This window comes from Cydia strobilella, chromosome 19, assembly GCF_947568885.1.
Source record: "Cydia strobilella chromosome 19, ilCydStro3.1, whole genome shotgun sequence".
In the NCBI taxonomy this organism is placed as follows: domain Eukaryota; kingdom Metazoa; phylum Arthropoda; class Insecta; order Lepidoptera; family Tortricidae; genus Cydia; species Cydia strobilella.
Window position 1 is genome coordinate 8,778,411 of NC_086059.1, and position 19,585 is coordinate 8,797,995.

At 36.0% G+C, this 19,585-nt stretch overlaps 1 protein-coding gene across 1 annotated transcript; it reads right to left on the reverse strand.

Annotated features, from left to right (window-relative positions):
- Positions 1–1,326: 1,326 nt before the first annotated feature.
- On the reverse strand, positions 1,327–17,941 carry LOC134750170 (odorant receptor coreceptor). Its single transcript, XM_063685291.1, has 11 exons — positions 17,730–17,941; positions 17,526–17,625; positions 16,363–16,573; positions 11,117–11,253; positions 6,573–6,733; positions 4,145–4,331; positions 3,733–3,946; positions 3,119–3,218; positions 2,325–2,429; positions 1,883–2,038; positions 1,327–1,463 (listed from the first exon to the last, which is right to left on the reverse strand). Exons 2-11 carry the CDS (start codon positions 17,623–17,625, stop codon positions 1,413–1,415), a joined length of 1,422 nt encoding a protein of 473 aa, XP_063541361.1. The 5' UTR covers positions 17,730–17,941; the 3' UTR covers positions 1,327–1,412.
- Between the last annotated feature and the right edge of the window lie 1,644 nt (positions 17,942–19,585).

The following is a 19,585-nucleotide window of genomic DNA, read 5'->3' on the forward strand; positions in this document are numbered from 1 at the left end:
GGGTGTAACTATAGATTATATACACCGTGGGAACGAGTAACCCGACAGATTTTAAACACGCATTCTTGACGTAATAATGCTCCTAGCATTTTATAAATGTACACAGGCAGGACTAAATTAAGACTCGAACCAAAAGTAAACACTTTATCACCGATCGATCGAACCGATGATAACTGTACTACCGATATAAATACTAAAATGAAATAAAACTATGAAAACGGATTATATCGCGTATATTGAATTTATAATACATCCCGACGTTTCGAACTCTTTACAGCGTTCGTGGTCAACGGGTGACTGAGGAGCTTGGGATCCTGTAGTCCACCTGATAAAGGAGCAAGCGAGACACAGACTGTGAGACCGTAGTGTTGGATGATGCTGGACATTCTGATGTTTTGAAAAGATGTGTCCCGCCGAGTTTGTTGCCGGTCCCATATTGGGATACCCTCCTACAATTTAGGAGGGAATTAAATCTTCTCGGGTCCGTGGTGTAGGGTTGGAGCCGGCATAGTTTATTTTTATCGCGTATATATATATATCTTTACTTGAAAAATAATTATAGTGTATAACTAGCCTTATGAACCGATTTTGCATGTACAACCAGCCTTAAAGTTTGTAGTCTATGATTGTTCATTATTTTAGTATGTGGGTATTTTTGCATTTTGTAATTTTTCCTCAGTCACCCGTTGACCACGAACGCTGTAAAGAGTTCGAAACGTCGGGATGTATTATAAATTCAATATACGCGATATAATCCGTTTTCATAGTTTTATTTCATGAGTAACTATCGCGGTAACCGAAGACAATATTACTAAAATGAATTAATTGACTGAAAACATTACAATAGATTAAATTAAATTCAATTCAATTCAATTATTTATTTCGAATCATTTTCGAATTATTTTGAATATTTTTTTTGTTTATTATAAATACTTTTGTACCCTACAAGTGTAATTAAATGTTTTTATTAAAAAAAAATGTTTTATGGCGTTATTAATAAACGCGATACAAGCCTTAATTATTAGCTATTTAATTGTGAATTAAGACATTTGTAAGAAAGGGATAAAATATAAATTAATTAATTGAGGCCTGTAAAATTTATGAATAACGGGGGTATATATGTATAGATTGTTTACTACATCATCATTACTTGAATCAGCATCAATCTCTAAGGTGAGACGATTCCGTTATTGTAACTTTCTGTATTAAATATTATAATCAGGTTACAGGTCAATATGTTGTCTAAGTTCTTTTATTTTCATTATCTTCTAAAAAGATCAATGAGTCATAGTATCCACGCGTCCCGATTTGAGGATTCTTAACTTTTCAGTTTTCAAGAACCTCAAAAGTACAAATACACTTCGTTCAGCAGTTATAAGCTTGCAAGTTGTGTTTGATGAATTCGATGGCTTCTACTTCAGTTGTACTAACACCATGAAGTAGGTCACAACAGCGCCGAGTACCTTTGGAGAATAAAAGGAAACAAATTAAAGAACCTACAAAACCGATACTTGACGAATTAGCTCTCAACGTTTTTTGAAGCACCGTTGTGGACAATGCCTTATAATACCGAAAATTTACACCGGAATCAGTAAAAAATATCAAAGGCATCAGTCAGACCGGCGACGAAAAAGCGACTATCTGTCAACTATTTTCTCAAATAATAAATGTACATAAGTATATAAATGTCTGATAAATGTAGATTCTGAGTGACTAAAAGAGTGTTCAGCTGTGTGTTCTGATCGCAAATCTCGCTCTTCACTACTCGCGTCTCGCTAATCCTCTTCGATGGGACACTGACCAAGACAATATTTCTTTGTTTAAAGCTGTAAAAGAAAATAATGTGATTTTTAGTCAGAATTATGCTTCAAGTCAAACTTACAGAAGCGAACAGATCCAGTGAAACCGTGAAGAACTTGGCGCCGGAGATGCTCATAGCCTTCTGACACTGCTGACACACAATCTGGACAAAGGTCTTGGCTTCTTCAGAACCGTCGTACCATTGGCAAGAGTATGCTGCTTCCATCACCGAAGAGCTCTGCGTAAAATAGAAGTTAAGCATGAAACTTTCGTCGAGGGGTCAACTAAACCTAGTAACATGTTGCTAATTTATTGATAAGATAACTGTAGTAATGTATTGTAATTTTATATGATAGAAACGTGCCCGTTGCGACGTCACGTTAGAACTCATTAGTCGCACTCTTATACAAATATCGTCACTACTTCAGCAGAGATATCCGAATATTCTAAATTGGGTGAAATATAAGCCAGTATTGAGAACACGGAGCGGAATCAGTTTTATTCACGGGTTTTATTGGTCATACCTCCTCAATAAGCCTGTTGCCGAAGATGCAGAAATGAAACACCTGTCCAAGGGTGTAGCAGAGGTAACCGATCGTGCTAAACGCGTACACGTTGAGACCATCGATCTGTGAATTAATAAATGTCGTAAACCTTACCCAGAAAAAAAAAATCTCACTCTTGGAAACAGACATTTTTATCTATTTATATAATAGCTTTTGCCCGCGACTTCGTCTGCGTGGAATTAGTAATTTGGGTACCTTAATTCTTAAACAAATCTGCTTTTTAATCCATCCCTTTTCACCCCCAAATTGGTCCACACTATACATTTTCACCCCATTTTTTACACCCTTAAGGGATGATTTCGGGGATAAAAGTTATTCTATATCATTACCCACAGCTCAAACTATCCCCATACCAAGTCTCATCTAAATCAGTTCAGCGGTTATTGATTCCCCATACAAATTTCCACCCCCCTTTTCACCCCCTTGAGGGGTGAGTTCTGGGATAAAAAGTATCCTATGTCCTTCCCCGAGACTCAAACTATCTGTATACCAAATTTCAACTAAATCGGTTCAGCGGTTTAAGCGCGAAGAGGTAACACACAGACAGACAGACAGACATACAGACAGACAGACAGACTTTCGCATTTATAATATTAGTATGGATTTCCCGCGTTATCTCGGCACAATATTCTCCGTAATAATTTATGATTGTTAAAACTCATAATCTCTAAGCCAAAATACCGGATTCTACAAAATTCTGATTGAAAATTGCATCATAATATTCATAATAGGTAGGCAAGTATAAATCTTACCTTTGTCGCTTGATAAGCCAGAAGTGTAAGAGTTATGGTTGACACCAACATGTGAAACAGTAGAGCAGTACCATAAGTATCTCCTATGGACGCCACCAGTCTGAAAAATATGGCAAAATTTAAACTAAGCATACGTTCATATTTAGGTACACTACTTAAGATTTTTCGTAATGTGTGAAAATAAATCCTGAATATTTAATTTAGAATCCTTTTTTATTTAAAATAAACCATTTCATGGTATTTCGAATTTAGTATTATATACTTCAGAGAATTATGCTCACAAGTTGTTTGATTTATCTTTGATAATTTAAGGACCTAAGTCGTCATCAAATACGCACAAAGGCACGTGGATTACTCTTCATTACTTCCTAAGCACTTGTTAGTATCATGTGGAAAGTGTTTTTCTATATAACACACATGTGTTTTTCTGACTCTATTATAAACATACATAAACACAGGCATGGCATCCTAAACCACGCCGAACCACGATGCCACGTCGTTTTGTCGCCTAAATAGTGTTTAAGTTTATAAAATGAATGCCTTGTTGCCTGATTTAATATTCTTATTAATAAATAAACTCAGGACTCAGGTACAAGATTACATACAATACATACCTAACAACGTGCTTATGTCGCTCCACCCAATACTTGATAGCGGATCTAGCCAACATCTCCTGTTTCTGAGTCAACCCGTTCGGGTTGGGATTTGGCGAGTTAAAGTTCTGCAGTCGACCCCCTGCGCCTCGCAGCATCATGCCGAAATCCTGCTGCGTGGAATATATACCGCGGATATCCATGTCTGTGGGCTCTGGAACTTTTTCTGACTTTTCTGAAATTATTACAAAAACCATATTTATTGAAAGCAATCCTTAAATCATTTCAATAAATACGGCGGTTGTCTGCTGCTGCATTTATTTCCATAAAAAAGCATAATAGGTACATTAAAATTTATTTCTATAAATAGACGGCACCACGCGGGACGTTCTTCGAGTTTTAAGAAGTCTGGCTAGAATTTTCTTTGCCTTACCAGTAGAAGATGCTCTGAACAACTCAGCAGTGTTAGGCCTGTAGGTGTCTAGAGCAGCGCTGAGTTCCATGAGCGGCTTCATGATGGCTTTCAGATGCTGTAGCTGCTCGCAGGCGAAAATCAGCCAGGAGCAGAACATCACGTCCATCAGATTGGCGATTAACATCGAAAACAGAAGCCAGTAGATCTGTTGGAACACAGTCATATTAAATTTTAAACGTTATAAACAACAACAGCGGCCAATAAACATATGGGTTTTGCTTGTAATTTCGAGCTTACTATTCCCTTTTCACGTAGTCAATATTTTAATTATAAGTTTGTCTGTTGACAGACTACTTAGAGAAAAAAAAGTAGGTAGGTAAACCATCGAAACAGAGTACACAAATCCGATGTGCAAATTTATTTTTATTTTATTTTATTTCCACACATACAATTATCATTACAAAATGAACCTATTGCGATAATTTAGCAAAAAAATTATTGCCGTAATGTAAAATATACAAGTTATTATGTGCTTTCTACAAGTGTCGATATTCTTTATTTATCTGTGTATAGTTAGATAGTTAGAAGACGTTACGTCAGTAAGTATATTTAGGTACAGACTAACAGTACCTAACCCAAACCCAGTAACCCCTGGTGTAAATTTCATTCGATAGCGAGACGCAAAGATAGATATAACTCCGTAATAGATGGATACAGTCTAAGGAAAAAACGTGCCTCGAAAATCACGAAAATTTGATTCTCGATCAGATGGCGCCACTAGTTTTGGCCTACTCTCGTATAGAGGGCGTTGACTGTTTCGTTTGTTATTTATAATTTTAACGCATACCAGTGAATGAACATGGGTCAAAATCATATAAAAATTATTAATGCAAATAAAAAAATCATTTATCCATATTAAATACATTTTATCGTATTTTATAAATATTTATTTTTAGTTTTAAAGTGTGTCGACAGATGGCAGTGAATTTACTGTGGTTACAAAATTTACTATGACAGTACCGCTCTAGTATAAGTTACTCTATGCGAGACGTGACGTACGTGTTTGCGTTGTCTCATTTCGTATGGGATTTTGAGTTTCCAAAACGTCCCGCTTGTCGCGCTGTCCAAAATCCCATACAAAATGAGACTTAATGCAAACGCGTAGGTCCGTCACGACCGTCACGCTATCGAATGTTTACACTTGGTGTTCTGAGTATAATAAATGGAACCGAAAAGTAATGACCGTATCTGTTAGCCATATTTTAATGAAGGTTAAATGTGTTATGATATGAATTTGAATTATATATTTTCGTTAGGCTTTTATAGTACCAAGAAACAACTAGTTCCAGTCGTGGTGGTTTCAACCCTTTCAACTTAAAAAAAGTGAAAAAAACTAACAATTTTAAAAGATATTTATGTTTTCTTATGTGAATGCCAAGTTTGGTGTAAGATTGATCACCCGCCACGTAGTTGCTAATGCTAACGTGCTGGAACGAAGTTAATGTAAAAAGGCTTTTCCAGTTCTAGTTCACCCGGCTTTGAAGTCATTAGTTACGTCGGACGTTTCCCGATACCTATTTAAACTACTCCTTTGTCTTCCTACTTCTTTTTGAAATAAAGGGTATAGCCGTGTTTGTATGGGGCATCGGCCCCAGAAGCAAATTGATTGCCGTTTTGCCAATTTATTAGCTCAGCTGAAGATGCTATTTCACCAAATATTAATCCTGAAATGCTGCAGGTTTTTGAGAAAAAAAAAGAATATTGGTTATTTTTATATCTAAACTACTGAACCGATTTTCTTGTAACTTATACATTATGTAAGTAATGTAGATGTATTATTAAAAAAAAATAGAGTGTCAAATATAAGTAGTAAATTTACACTTTTAAATTTTCAATATTTTTTTTTTATATTTCCGAAATTGGTGGGTGGTCCCTATCTCGGAAATATAAAAACTTTTTTTTTTATTAAAACTGAAAGTTTCACTACTTATGGATATCGATAAGGATAAGGATAGGTGACAATTTTTGGAGTTGCTTAATAAAGTGCCAGTTTTCAACATAATTATTACTTAAGCCGAAAGGAAAGACAATGTTTAAAAAAATCATAATCGTACGTATTTTGTTGCGATTTGCGATATTCGGCTAAATTTCAAATTACCTCCGGACACCGATTCATGGCCAATTTGCATATGACGGCATTATAGCAGATTTTTTTCATGAATCCACCATACAATCCAAAAGTTACGTGAGTAGGCGCATTTTTGTAAACAGACTACAAAAACGAAACGTCGGTAAATAAAGGTAACAAAATAAATTCGCGATAGACCCGTTTCCAAATGTGATTTAACAGACTATTGTTGAAATTCTTTACTTTTGTACGAAGCTTGTGTCTGGACTGTCAGCTTGTTCCAATAGTACGTCGTGCTGCGAAGACAAATAAACGAACCTGATAGACGAACGCCATGATGTACATGCTTCCACTCATCGCATCGAAGGGGTACCAGGCCTTAAGCGGGAGCCTGGGAGCTGGCTCGCTCAGGGTATCATTGCTCTCCTTGTCGGCGATCAGGCGGACAGACTCACCGAAGAACGTAAGCGTCACCCAGCCTAGGACATTAAGAAGTGGTTGACTAAACTGAGGATCATTTTTTTTTTATAAACTGATCGGCGATTGGCTCTAGTCACACCTGATGGAAAGTGAAGACAGGGCCTAAGATGGAGCTCACCAGTTCAGTAACAGCCTATTCACTCTTGCTTTAAAGAGACCGAGCTGCCGTGTCAGACGTATCTCTGCTATCTTTAGATAGCAGAGATACGCCTAACCAGTGCAAAATGAAACTAGACACTATGCTTTATATAATACTTAAACAAAATTTCAAAAAATGTCTTTAGTTACTGAGATATTTCATGTTTTAAGATAGACGTTTTCGAATTTTTGGACATTGAGTTATGCGTATCTCTTCTAACTCAAGTTAGAATAATTATGCGTAACTCTTCGCAGTTTTTTTATGGCAAACTGGATATCTACTATCTCGAGTTATCATAGTTTCGCGTAACCACACGCAGGTAGTACGGTGATAGGCGGCCCGCGGTGAGGCGGGGCGCGGAGGGAGCGGCTCGTCGCTCCTTGCCACGTGTATTTGTTTATTTGTGTCGTTTTCAAGCAAAAGGTACCACATTGTCGCTTATCATAAGGACATTCTGACAGGTTTTTCGTATAAAGATACAAGCAATTTTCGTCCTTATGGTAAGCGACAATGTGGTACCTTTTGATTGAAAACGTCACATTTACATTTCATTTACGTAATATTGACCCAGTTAAGTTAGCGTTCCGGTGTTTTTTTTATGTTGTTTGTTCAAAATATGATAAATTAGTCTTTAAAATGAGTTCCTTACGAAGTACGAATTGTTACGAATGTGTAGTGATAGAAATGTCGTAGAAAACAAAGGTTGTGCGACTAATTATCTTAGCTAATCTCACTTTGTAATCATTGCTGAAAACCCTGTGAAAAACTAAACTATTTCGTTTTTTTTTGAAATCTTAAGATAACCTACATAGGTACTGAACTGTTTATCGTCGCCCGCTGTCTGTCATGAACTAGTCGTCAACTGGTCTTGTGATTGTCATGTCTAATTTTGAATTTAAATGTCGGTCGTTTCAAATGTTCCAATATTTCTAATACGTATGTCAGTCAGCTAGTCAGTCAGTCGGTCTATGTCAGGTCACCACGGAGGTTAGAAGCTTCGACAGGTCCTACTTACAAAAATCTTAACGTAAATTAAAAATAAAAAGTGACAAACAAAAATAATTGAATGATAGTTATACCTTACAATATAATATAAGTAATGCACGAGTACTATCTTGTTACATACTTCTGTAGTAGTTTCTTTCTTTTGTAGAAGATAACTAATAAATGCATAAAAAGTAAGTAAAATTATGAACATAATTTATAAAACATAATTTTTTTTACTCTTCTTTTTATTTTTATTACTAAAAGCAAGAAAAAGTTTCAAACAGTGTCAGTAGAGGCAAAATATTAGTTTAAACATATATTTGGATCGCTGGAGTGTGTTATTTTCAAATACATAGAAACGTATAGTTAATGATTCTGATGAATAAAATTTTGGAGTAACTGACCTTAATATTTTTACTAGGTATCTTCTAATGCCCACAATAAATTTACACCAAATCTGAACCAAAACCTGAGTTCCACTAGGTACAGCCGGGGTTCAGCATCAGCTCTATCTTGGGTACTGCTCTCCCAAGTGCTCATCAAGGCGTGTCGGATGACCAAAACAGCGTTTGCCTACGTTGCACCAAACCTGAGTTCCACTAGGTACAGCCAGGGTTCAGCATCAGCTTTTTCTTGGGTACTGCTCTCCCAAGTGCTCATTAAGACGTGTTGGATGTCCAAAACAGCGTGTGCCTATATTACACCAAACCTGAGTTCCACTAGGTACAGCCAGGGTTCAGCATCAGCTCAGCTCTATGTATACTAAAACCTTCTCCAGAATGTAACAAACACTTTTCTGAAAACCGCATCAAAATCGGTTCAGCCAAACGCGAGATAATCGCGGACAAACATACGGGTCAAACTGAGAACCTTTTTTTAAGGCGGTTAAAAATTTTGGAGTAACTGACCTTCTGCCGTTAATTCCGCCTTTTACACTTACTGGGATTCAATATTAAATAAAGTACATACAAACAAACACACACATACATACATACATACATACATACATACATACATACATACATACATACATACATACATACATATATACATACATACATACATGCAAAACATGCATGCGCTATTTTAAACATAAGGCTCTTTCCACCAATCGATTGATCTACTTTATAACCAATGATGTAAGGACTGATGGAAATCGGGCTCCTTGTATGTAATGTGAGTTAGCACATTATAAAATGGATTATCTTGTGTAGTCTGGTTACGCGTTTTACTAGGAGCACTAATACAACGAACTCTTACAACTTAAGATAAAAGAACTACGCGTGACCACCTCAATATTCCCCATGCCCTGGTTACACGTTTTACTAGAAGTTGATACAATGTAGTCTTCTAACTTTAGATAAACGAAAACCTCAATAAGCCCGCGAGCCGTGGCCACGCGAAATAGTATGAGCGCTCATACAACGAACTCGTCTAACTTTAAGTTAACATAGTTACGCGCAACCACCAAATGTATGAAACAGTGGTTACGCCAAACTATGTTTATGCGTTTATTTCAAAAACTATGTACTTTTACAACAAAAATGTAAAGAAATATTATTCTTCACGTCTATTGAAACACAAAACACATATTAAAAATGACTTAACTCAATAAACTCACGAAATATATGAGTTTATTAGTTTTCACGCTCACCAAAAACATTAAAGTCGATTTACTCAAAACTGTGTTTTTTGAGATAGCAGAGATACGTCTGACACGGCAGCGAGGTCATATTGATCAGGGAATACAGATTGCGGAAGCGCATTCCATTCCTTAGCCGTCCGTACCAAAATGGCGGAGGCAAAACGTTTCGAGCGAACAAATAACTCTATTATTTATAAATTTTATAATGCGTCATAGTTTTAAACTCCCTCTAAACTCATGTCGTATGGGTCTAAATATGCAATACAATACAAATACTCTTTATGGCGATCACTTCCAGACAACCTTTATGTACCGGAAATTAATAGATTTATGTCAAGCCAGTAGGTGTTACAGATGAAATAAAAGAAGCACACAATATACCCAATACAAAACAATATACCATACAAATAAAAATATATTAAATACAATAAATAAATATAAATACACAAAAAAATGAAACTTACAGTGACATATTTAATATATGAATAGCTTAACTTTTCTATCACAAGCTAAAAGTCCACGTAGTCAGTATGATGTCCACTATATGTACCGTCGTCTATATAAGTTTTAACTGACATTTCGTCAACTTTATTTCAATGGTATAAGGTCCACTGATGGTCAGTTCAGTGTGTATATTATAGTCGTACAAGAAGAATGAGCATTTTTCTCGAGTTCCATTACCTCGCACTATTTACAGTCCGCCGGGGCCGAGATACGGGGAACGGACGGGGCCGGAGCTGCCTACGTGTTTATGCATTTGCAAACTAAAAACTTTGACTTGTGCCAAGAATAACAAAGAGGGTTGAATGTTTTCTGTATATCTTGTTAGTTACTACAATGCGGTGTTGGTATATTTTGTTAATTGGTACCTATACAAAATGAAAACATTTTTAAATACCTAATACGTGATATAATGTGATCAGCACCATTCATTAAAAAAATATCGTAATTTAAAAACAAAACCACCATTGTGATACTGGCCATTGGCCTTCAGAATTCAACTTTATAGGGAGCAGAATGGATAATATTTAATTCTCTGTATTTATTTGTTTTTTTTCTTCAGTAGCTTAGGTTTCATTATTTTTAGGGTTCCGTACCTCAAAAGGAAAAAAACGGAACCCTTATAGGATCACTCGTGCGTCTGTCTGTCTGTGTGTGTCTGTCTGTCCGTCTGTCACAGCCAATTTTCTCCAAAACTACTGGACCAATTAAGTTGAAATACACATATGTACACATATGTAAATTTGTAACCCAAAGACGGACATGTATCGTAAACTAATGAATTTTAATCATGGGGGCCACTTTTGGGGGCCAAATGATAAAATTAAAAAACAAATTTTAGCAAACTATATCGTGTTACATATCAAATGAAAGACCTCATTTCAAGAATGGTCCAGTTGTTTTGGAGAAAATAGGCTGTGAGCTGTGACAGACGGACAGACAGACAGACGCACGAGTGATCCTATAAGGGTTCCGTTTTTTCCTTTTGAGGTACGGAACCCTAAAAATACATTGTTAAAAATTGTGTAATGTACGGAACCCTTGGAACGCGAGTCCGACTCGCACTTGGCCGATTTTTATTTTGTTTTAATGAAATCTCTAGATACTTACTCACAACTGAGAGACAGGAGGCACCACATACTAAGTACAGCAGCCGGCGGCTCTTGTCCAGCGAGAGCTGGTGGTACCTGGCATCCGACTCCGTGAACAGAGGGTGGCTGTTTGACTGGTTCCATATTGCCAGAGTCCTGAGAAAACGAAAGATACTGAGGTATGTTTTATTTTTTATGATATAGGAGCCCAGTTCTCCATACAAACGTAGTTCCGCTCTCATTTTAAAGCGACTAGCTAGATTACTCTAAAACTTTGTACTTACAATAGAATAAGGTATATCTATGTCTGTAATTAGTTTATGTAGCTTCAGATACCATAGTTAAAAAAATACAGCGAATTTAAGTTTTTCATACAAAATTATGTTTCGCTTTATTTCGTTTGTTTTATAAACTGGAGCTATATAAACTAATTTCAGACCTAGATATACCTCATGTCATTGTATTATGCGCAAAGTTTCATTACAATCCAACCCGTAGTTTTAAAATGAGAGCGGAACTACTTTTGTACGGGAAGGTGCAATTCGGCCGAGCTTGCCGGGGACTCTTAAGTGGTAAAGATGGAAATGTTGTCGCCTAGAGCGATGAGGGAAAGTAGGGGCAGATTATACACGTTCGCGTTAAGAATGCTGTGCAGTAACATCAACATTGTCCGCCAGCCTAGCCACGCCGTAACCAATCAAATCGTTCTTAATTAGAAAGTCGAGTTCACGGTGACCAGTTGAAGGCATACTTTCTACTTAATAGGAACGATTTGATTGGTGACGGGCGAGACGGGCGTGGCTAGGTCGGTGGACAACGTTGATTTTAATGCATTATTAACAAGAACGAACTAAAGTATTATATGTACTAGAACGTACGAGGAAGTAGAATTTTGTTTTACAAGCGATTGAAGGTGAGTCGTCATCCGAATGTACTCGCGTAATCTTCAACCAGAAATTTCAGCTATTACTCACTATCGTGTACTAATTTAAACTGTCGTGAGACATATTAACTTGAATAACTTAGCGGTGACTACGGCGGCGGCGAGTGACTAAAAATACGTGAATGAAACCGCTAAGTTAGTCAAGATTATTGCTATTGTTTAAAAAAATATTTTGCGCATTACGTAGAAAAACCCTCAAAATATATAAATCATCACACCAATCCGATAAAAAGCGGGAGATATCATAAAATCTAGGGCATTAAGTAAACCAGCGAAACGATCGGGTGTCATCAATATTCATACCATTCAATTTTGTTACAGAAGAAAGCAATCAACCCTATTTGAATATTTTTAGGGCGTCCAACGATACTTTCGATTGGTGGGTAAATGAAAAATTGAAAAGAAGATTAAAAGATAGAATATCTATAATAGGTATTGGAGGTATCTAGATAGCTCCAAATTTTATATTATAATTTTTCACTTGCCGATAGAATGGTACTTTAAAGACGTTCATACATATTTAATAGGTATGTATATGTAGAGGTTGTGATTTTGAGACATGGGCAGGTTTCCCAGTAGCGCCTATTTTGCGTGACAAATTTAATGTAGGTATATCTAGTAGTAAGTGGCGATTTTAGAGTACGTGCCTATACATGACAAGGCCATACACGTTATACAATATTGAACAAGACAAATACCTATATATAGGTCTCCTAAAAGCAAATTATTTAGCCAGTGTGATGTATTTTGGCAAGACTTACTCAGTAAGATCATAGAGGCCGATTCTGACAACACTTTTAAGATTTTATTTTATTATGATACGACTTTAATACGTGTCGCAGTGCATCTCACGCGCACCAATAAGTGCGTGTGAGATAACTAATGACACGACTTCCAGGGAATTTGCACCAAACAGCAGCCTGGTCAATGTGTATTGTGTAATTCATACAAAACATGAGTCCAAAAACAATAAACATACACAGTTTGCAAAAATATAGATGATTGTAATAACCATGAGAACTAGAATATTACCATAAGTACTAAGTCCCACGTGCTTGACTCATTTGCGGTCTAGGTCATGGAAAACGTGGCTGGAACTTTTCCCACGACTATACGTCAATATGATTACCTAAATACGGCGACTGAATAGACTAAGCTCTCTAATATACAAACGGCCTTCTGAAAACGGTCCAGGCATTACTCTGACAGTTATCTCTTTCTTGAATATTACCCAATACACAATTTCCCGTTGTTCAACTAACTAATTATTTTCATTAACATTAGTTCATTTAAAAAGGTGTAAAACGCCATCAAAGTTAACTTTAAAATGTATCAGAACTTTAAAATTAACCACCAATTTAAATTTTAATTACCGACATAAAGGGTTTACGAGGCAGCCCACGCGTTGTGCGGGCTCTATATTAACCACATAACGATAGTTCGTTTTACGAAATTATAAAATTAATATCAGTTAATGTGGTTTCCTGCATGCCTTTCTTAATAATTAATTCATTTTAAATTATAGTATAATTTCTAGAAATAATTTACTTATGTTTGTTAATTTATTGAATTGTTGATGATTTTTTTTATTGCCTGTATGTAAATCTTGGCGTCTAAAAGTTCCCCTTGTGGCCTATTTGCTAAATAAATGTTTGAGCTTTTTTTTACCTCCTATACTGTATTCCCGTTGTGGTATTTGGTGCATAAAATGACTTTTTTTTTTAAATATCACTACAATACAATTTTCAGTAACGCAAGCAAACAATAAACATCAGAAAAAATCTACTTCCCTCGCTTCGTTGAACATGGCGCGGGTGCCCTAAAAATGAATTCTGTCAAGAATCTTTATATTTTCTTGTTAAATTAAAATTGGGTGGAAATGAATTTTTCTTTTCAGACTCGACGGCTTGTGAAATATTAATACTTCCTTTTATCAAGATTTTGGCTAAAATTTTAGCTAAGCTCGCTGAGGAATATGATTAAATGGGCTCTGGCTTGACTCGAGGGATTAAAAAGAGTAAGAGGACTTAGGAGTTGATCGATCACTCTAAAATTAACTGGTTTAACATGTATACTCATTAAGTAGGTAGGTATTGCGCGAATATTGTGTGTTAATTCGTTTATCTACTACACACATATCATAAACCATCTTATGATGCGTTCAAATACCGTAAATTACGGCAAGCATAAAGATAAACTTTTTTATTAGAACACACTTGCTATCCGTGAGAATGTTATTTTTGCGTAAGTATAACGTAAAAACAAAGTAATTTGATAAAAAAAAAAAAAAGTCATTTATTGTCGCAGTAAAAAAACAGTAATAGGTGCAATAAGCTTAACTTACTGCAGTATTATACAAGTACATATACAAGTAGGAACTAACTGTAGCTCATTTCTAGTATTAGTCGAGATGACGTTTTATTCAAAAAAACAGTAAACGGTACAATATGCTTAACACAGCAGTATTATACAAGTACATATACAAGTAGGAACTAACTGTAGCTGATTTCTAGTATTAGTCGAGATGACGTTTTATTCAAAAAAACAGTAAACGGTACAATAAGCTTAACACAGCAGTATTATACAAGTACATATACAAGTAGGAACTAACTGTAGCTCATTTCTAGTATTAGTCGAGATGAAGTTTTATTCGAAATGAAATGACACTTACAAACAGTGTGATCAAATACCGCAATATATATAGGTAGGTAGGTACATCATATTGAGATTATAATATGTGTGTAGATAAAGCAGTGTATGCAACAGTACATTTATTATGAAATTAGGTATTACACGCTCGTGTGATGCTTTTTTATAAAAGGAGCTGAAAGATAGAACTGACCACGCACAAGTATTTTAATGGCTTTCATTATGTAGTAGTCACAAAAACTTACTATTATAATAGTAGCAGTAATAGTAGTAGTATTGTGTGTTTTATTTCGCATATTTTTTTCGCATCATCTTATTGATAAATCTACTGAATTTCCTAGTCCTCACGACACAGGCTTGACCTAGTGTGAGGGCTACTGCTAACCAAATTGTCATATTTGTAAGTGAAACCAATTGTTTTATCCTATATTTCATCTATGCCTGGTAACGAAATAAAATTTTTGTATTTTTGTATTTTGTATATATGTGCTTGTAATTTTGGAAATAAAATCAAATATAAAACTTAATAAAATGTAAATTTTTTAAGGATATTGTCTCATCAAATTTTGTTCCACTGTTAATATTATATTAAAAAGTTCTTCTTGCCTCAAATATGCTTCTGTCATCAGTAAATCGAATGGACTAACGAATTAGTTATATTATTAGTTTAATACCAAGCAAAATTCCAAGTCAACTTTTGCAATATTAGCCGTGTTAGGACCACTTGCACCATTCACTAACCCGATGTTAACCGGTTAAACCTGGAGTCACCATGGTTACCAGTACAATTTGACACTGGGTTAACGGGTTAACTGGTTAACTCCGGGTTAGTGCGATGGTGCAAGTGGCGCTTAAAGTATTAAATATGTGACATTTTTATTATTATTATTTTTCAGTTGCCGTTCATTAGCGAGACCACAGCGAGACAGTGATTGATGATATAATTTAACGAGCCAAAATCCTTTGTTTCTGCCAAACACCTGAATCTGAATAATGTGGGCACGAATAACGGGGTTAATCATATTTCCATTCATTTTCATTATGCTTTTACATATGGGTATTACGGGATATATTTGTGATTCAGGATTTTCTCTCTAAAGTCCCTATCATAAAATAAAAAAATTAAATAGCTTTTATTTCGGATTAATGACATCCATAGAATTACATATTATTAAAATTAAATTTAAATTATTATTTAAATTACTATTAATAAGTCTAGAGAGTCTTGTTAGTATTTTATATACATACAAGTAGTTAGAATATACATAGAGGACACGCCTCTATTATCAAGGTGTTAGTGATCAGATATTTTTGAGCACCTCGGCCGCTCCAATATGTATTCCTAATTAATCTTAGAATATGGAAAAATGACTGCCTTGGGTGAGACATAACTCACGGCCTTTGGATCGATACTCCAGCGCTCTGCCAACTGAGCCACCAAGACCTCATCCATAGCCAGCGAATCTTTCCTAATTGTTAACGAGAATTAAATAGACCCGATACTGACGATAATCAATGGGACGCTCCACTTTATGGGAGTTAGGGACTTCTTTTGAAGAGGACTTCTTTGACCAGATAAAAACGAGTAAGGTTTATTTCTGACGTTTTTCATACTCGTAATTTTCTGGACACAAAGGTGATACACGTTATTAATTATTGATATTGAAACATACCTGTAGAAGCTCTTAGAGTTGATCGCAAAGAAGGCCAGCTTGATAACAGTGTGCGCGAAGAACAAGACCGTGATGGTATTGGCGGTGAGTTCGTTGACCTCATCAGAGTACTGTGCCATGTTGATGCCCATGCAGATGAAGTTGAGTACGATGAGAAAGGCGTGCATTGAGGCGTATACTTTACGCAGCAGCAATGACATGCCACCGGTTTCTGAAAACAAGTCAAGTTTTGAAGACATTGGTACCGTAAAACCAACCAGCTATTATAATGTCCAGTACTACAACACTAGGTCCACAAGTTCAAGATGTATTTTCTCTTTTTTTTATACTACGTCGGTGGCAAACAAGCATACGGCCCGCCTGATGTTAAGCAGCCTCCGTAACCTATGTACGCCTGCAAGTCCAGAGGAGTTACATGCGCGTTGCCGACCCTAACACTCCGCACCCTCGTTGAGCTTGTTTTTCTTCCATTTCCACCTAAACGAAGTTATTCGAGCTAATTTTGAATCATAGTTGGGAGCTTTTTGATCTATAGTCGGATGGTTTTATGGTGAGAGTTTTGAAAATTCTGTATCTATTTCAGCATCCAATCGATCTCCAGTGATATACATCTATTAGGCTGATAAACTATACATGTTCATAGATATAGATCAAAAAGCTACTAAAGCTAAAGCTAAACTATGATTCAAAATTAACTCTAATAACTTCGTTCTAATTACCAAAATATATTATGTAAAATAAAATACGTTTTTACTGCCCAGATTTTTCCGAAATATTTATTGGCAGTACAAAATAACGATACAAAAAAGGACATTTTACTGAATTTGGCTGGAGAGCATGTCTTGGAATATTTGCTGAACAGTGATTTAAGAAGTACAATTAGTTTTATGTCAGAATCTCGCAAGTACACTTATGGACAAATTTAGAGAAACGCAAAAAAAAGTTTAATAACTAATTTTGAAATTAATTAAGGTGCTGTAATACAGTAAAATGTGACCTAAAATACCTACAAAACTAAAAGTAATACCTATAAAATAAATCCAGTAATTGAAACTTTTTTTGCGGTCCTCTAAATTTGACCATGTGTAAGTAATTGAGTATAGATAAAAAATATTTATTTGAACATATTGTATTTTAATTTGAAGTTATTTGTCAAAACTTACCGTCGGTGTAATTAAATAGGAAATGTCCGGCCATTTGCATCAGCTTGATGTTTGGCATCAAGTCGGACACAAGGCCCTGAGATTTCACTTTGCCCATCATCTAAAATTGAGATTAAAAGGATTAATCTTCGCGTACCTACATTTACATTATTTAAAATAATCACCAATCCTAATACGGCTCATTTCTAATTGCGCGTCGCTTACCTTGAGGGCTTTTTAATTTCTCTGTCTGTAATCAAAATAGAAATTCAATTGTCCTTAATTTTCGAATCCCTTGCCCATTTCGGCAAACGAGAATTTAATTATTTGATTAGATTATTTTCGACTTCTTTCTAAAGGACGTGCGTCTTTTATGCCAATGTCTTCAAGAATGATCGATTTTAATTTCACTGCCACACCACACGCGCTGACGTGTATCTTTCTCAAAGACTTCTACCAATGGTGGCAAGTTTCTTGGGAATACAAGCAGATGTCCAGCAGAGGGCACCTAGTGATTTGTCCCTTTTTAATTATTAATGGTACATCCATGTGTGTGTTAATTGCATGCATGCAGGAAACAGCGAGTGTGTGACATCGATTTTTCGATCGAAAAAGCGGCCAATGTTAGTATTTCATATTTGTTTTCACCGTTATTTGATGTTTGTTAGTTTGTTTAGTAGGAGTTCTTGGCTAAGTCAATTTTAAATGCGCTGTGCTGTACTTGGGTTGTGTTCGTGTTTAAGTAAGATAAACAAAGTTATAAACAGTTAAAGTCCACATTTATATAAGAGCACGTTATGTTTAGAATTACCCTTTGAGAAAGTTCCCACTAAGTCTAGTCGTTGCCTGCATGAATAGTGAAATGCACATTTGACACAAACAGTCTTAGAATGGTTATGAAATAAAAGCTGCTGTGATTTGTTGATAGCATGTGACATAGTCTCACATACCTACCTATTATTTTACTAAGTAATTTGCAATGCAATCAAAACACGCGCTAGGGCACTAAATTGGTTGAGGATCATCAAGATCAATACATCAGTATATCGAAATAGAATATATGAATCCAGTCCAAAAAAAAAACAGTTCTAACCTTGACAAAAAACACGCCATAACACAACCTTCTTGTCATATCAACAAGTCTGCATATCGAAGAAGGTACAAATTGCACTTAATAGTCTTAACATTAGACAGTCATTTAAATTGGAAAGGACATGTAGAAACATTAAGAAATAATTTGTCGGGATGTATTTATGACATGATCACTAGTGTAGACTGCAATTAGCAGCGTAGGTACCATTCACAGGCGATCGCGTGGCTGCGCTATGATCTTTAGTTGCGGGGTCACAGCGCCGATTTTAAATGCTTTGTAATGCAAAAAAAAACCGTGGGCATTTTAGCAAATACTTAAGGATTACTCACGTTAGACCGGGCCGGGTCCGGGCCGGAGCTTCCGGCGCTTACTTTTCTATGACAGATGACCGTTGATCAAGTGATGCTTGCCATAGAAAACGAAGCCCCGGAAGCTCCGGCCCTGACCCGGCCTGGTCTAACGTGAGTCATCCTTTACATTACAAAAAATAAATTCCCTAACGCTCCCTCTCTCGTCTTTACATTTTTGAAGTCTCCTCCAACAATAAAGTGAGGAAGAATTCATGGTTTAGTAAATGCTTAGCCTGCTTACTTTATCTAATGCCGGACTAACTACTAACCTAAGCAAGAGAAGTACGAAAACGGTCTCTATTATAACCATAATAACACAAACAGATTCAGGTTTCATTAATAGGTTTAAAATGTAAACTGAATACTGCTCAATAAATGTTATTACTCTCATCATTATCTTCCTCGCGTTGTTCCGGCATTTAGCCACGACTCATGGGAGCCTGGGGTCCGCTTGGCAACTAATCCCAAGAATTGGCGTAGGCACTAGTCTTTACGAAAGCGACTGCCATCTGACCTTCCAACCCAGAGGGTAAACTAGGCCTTATTGGGATTAGTCCGGTTTCCTTTCGATGTTTTCCTTCACCGAAAAGCGACTGGTAAATATCAAATGATATTTGATACTCATATATAATAACTCA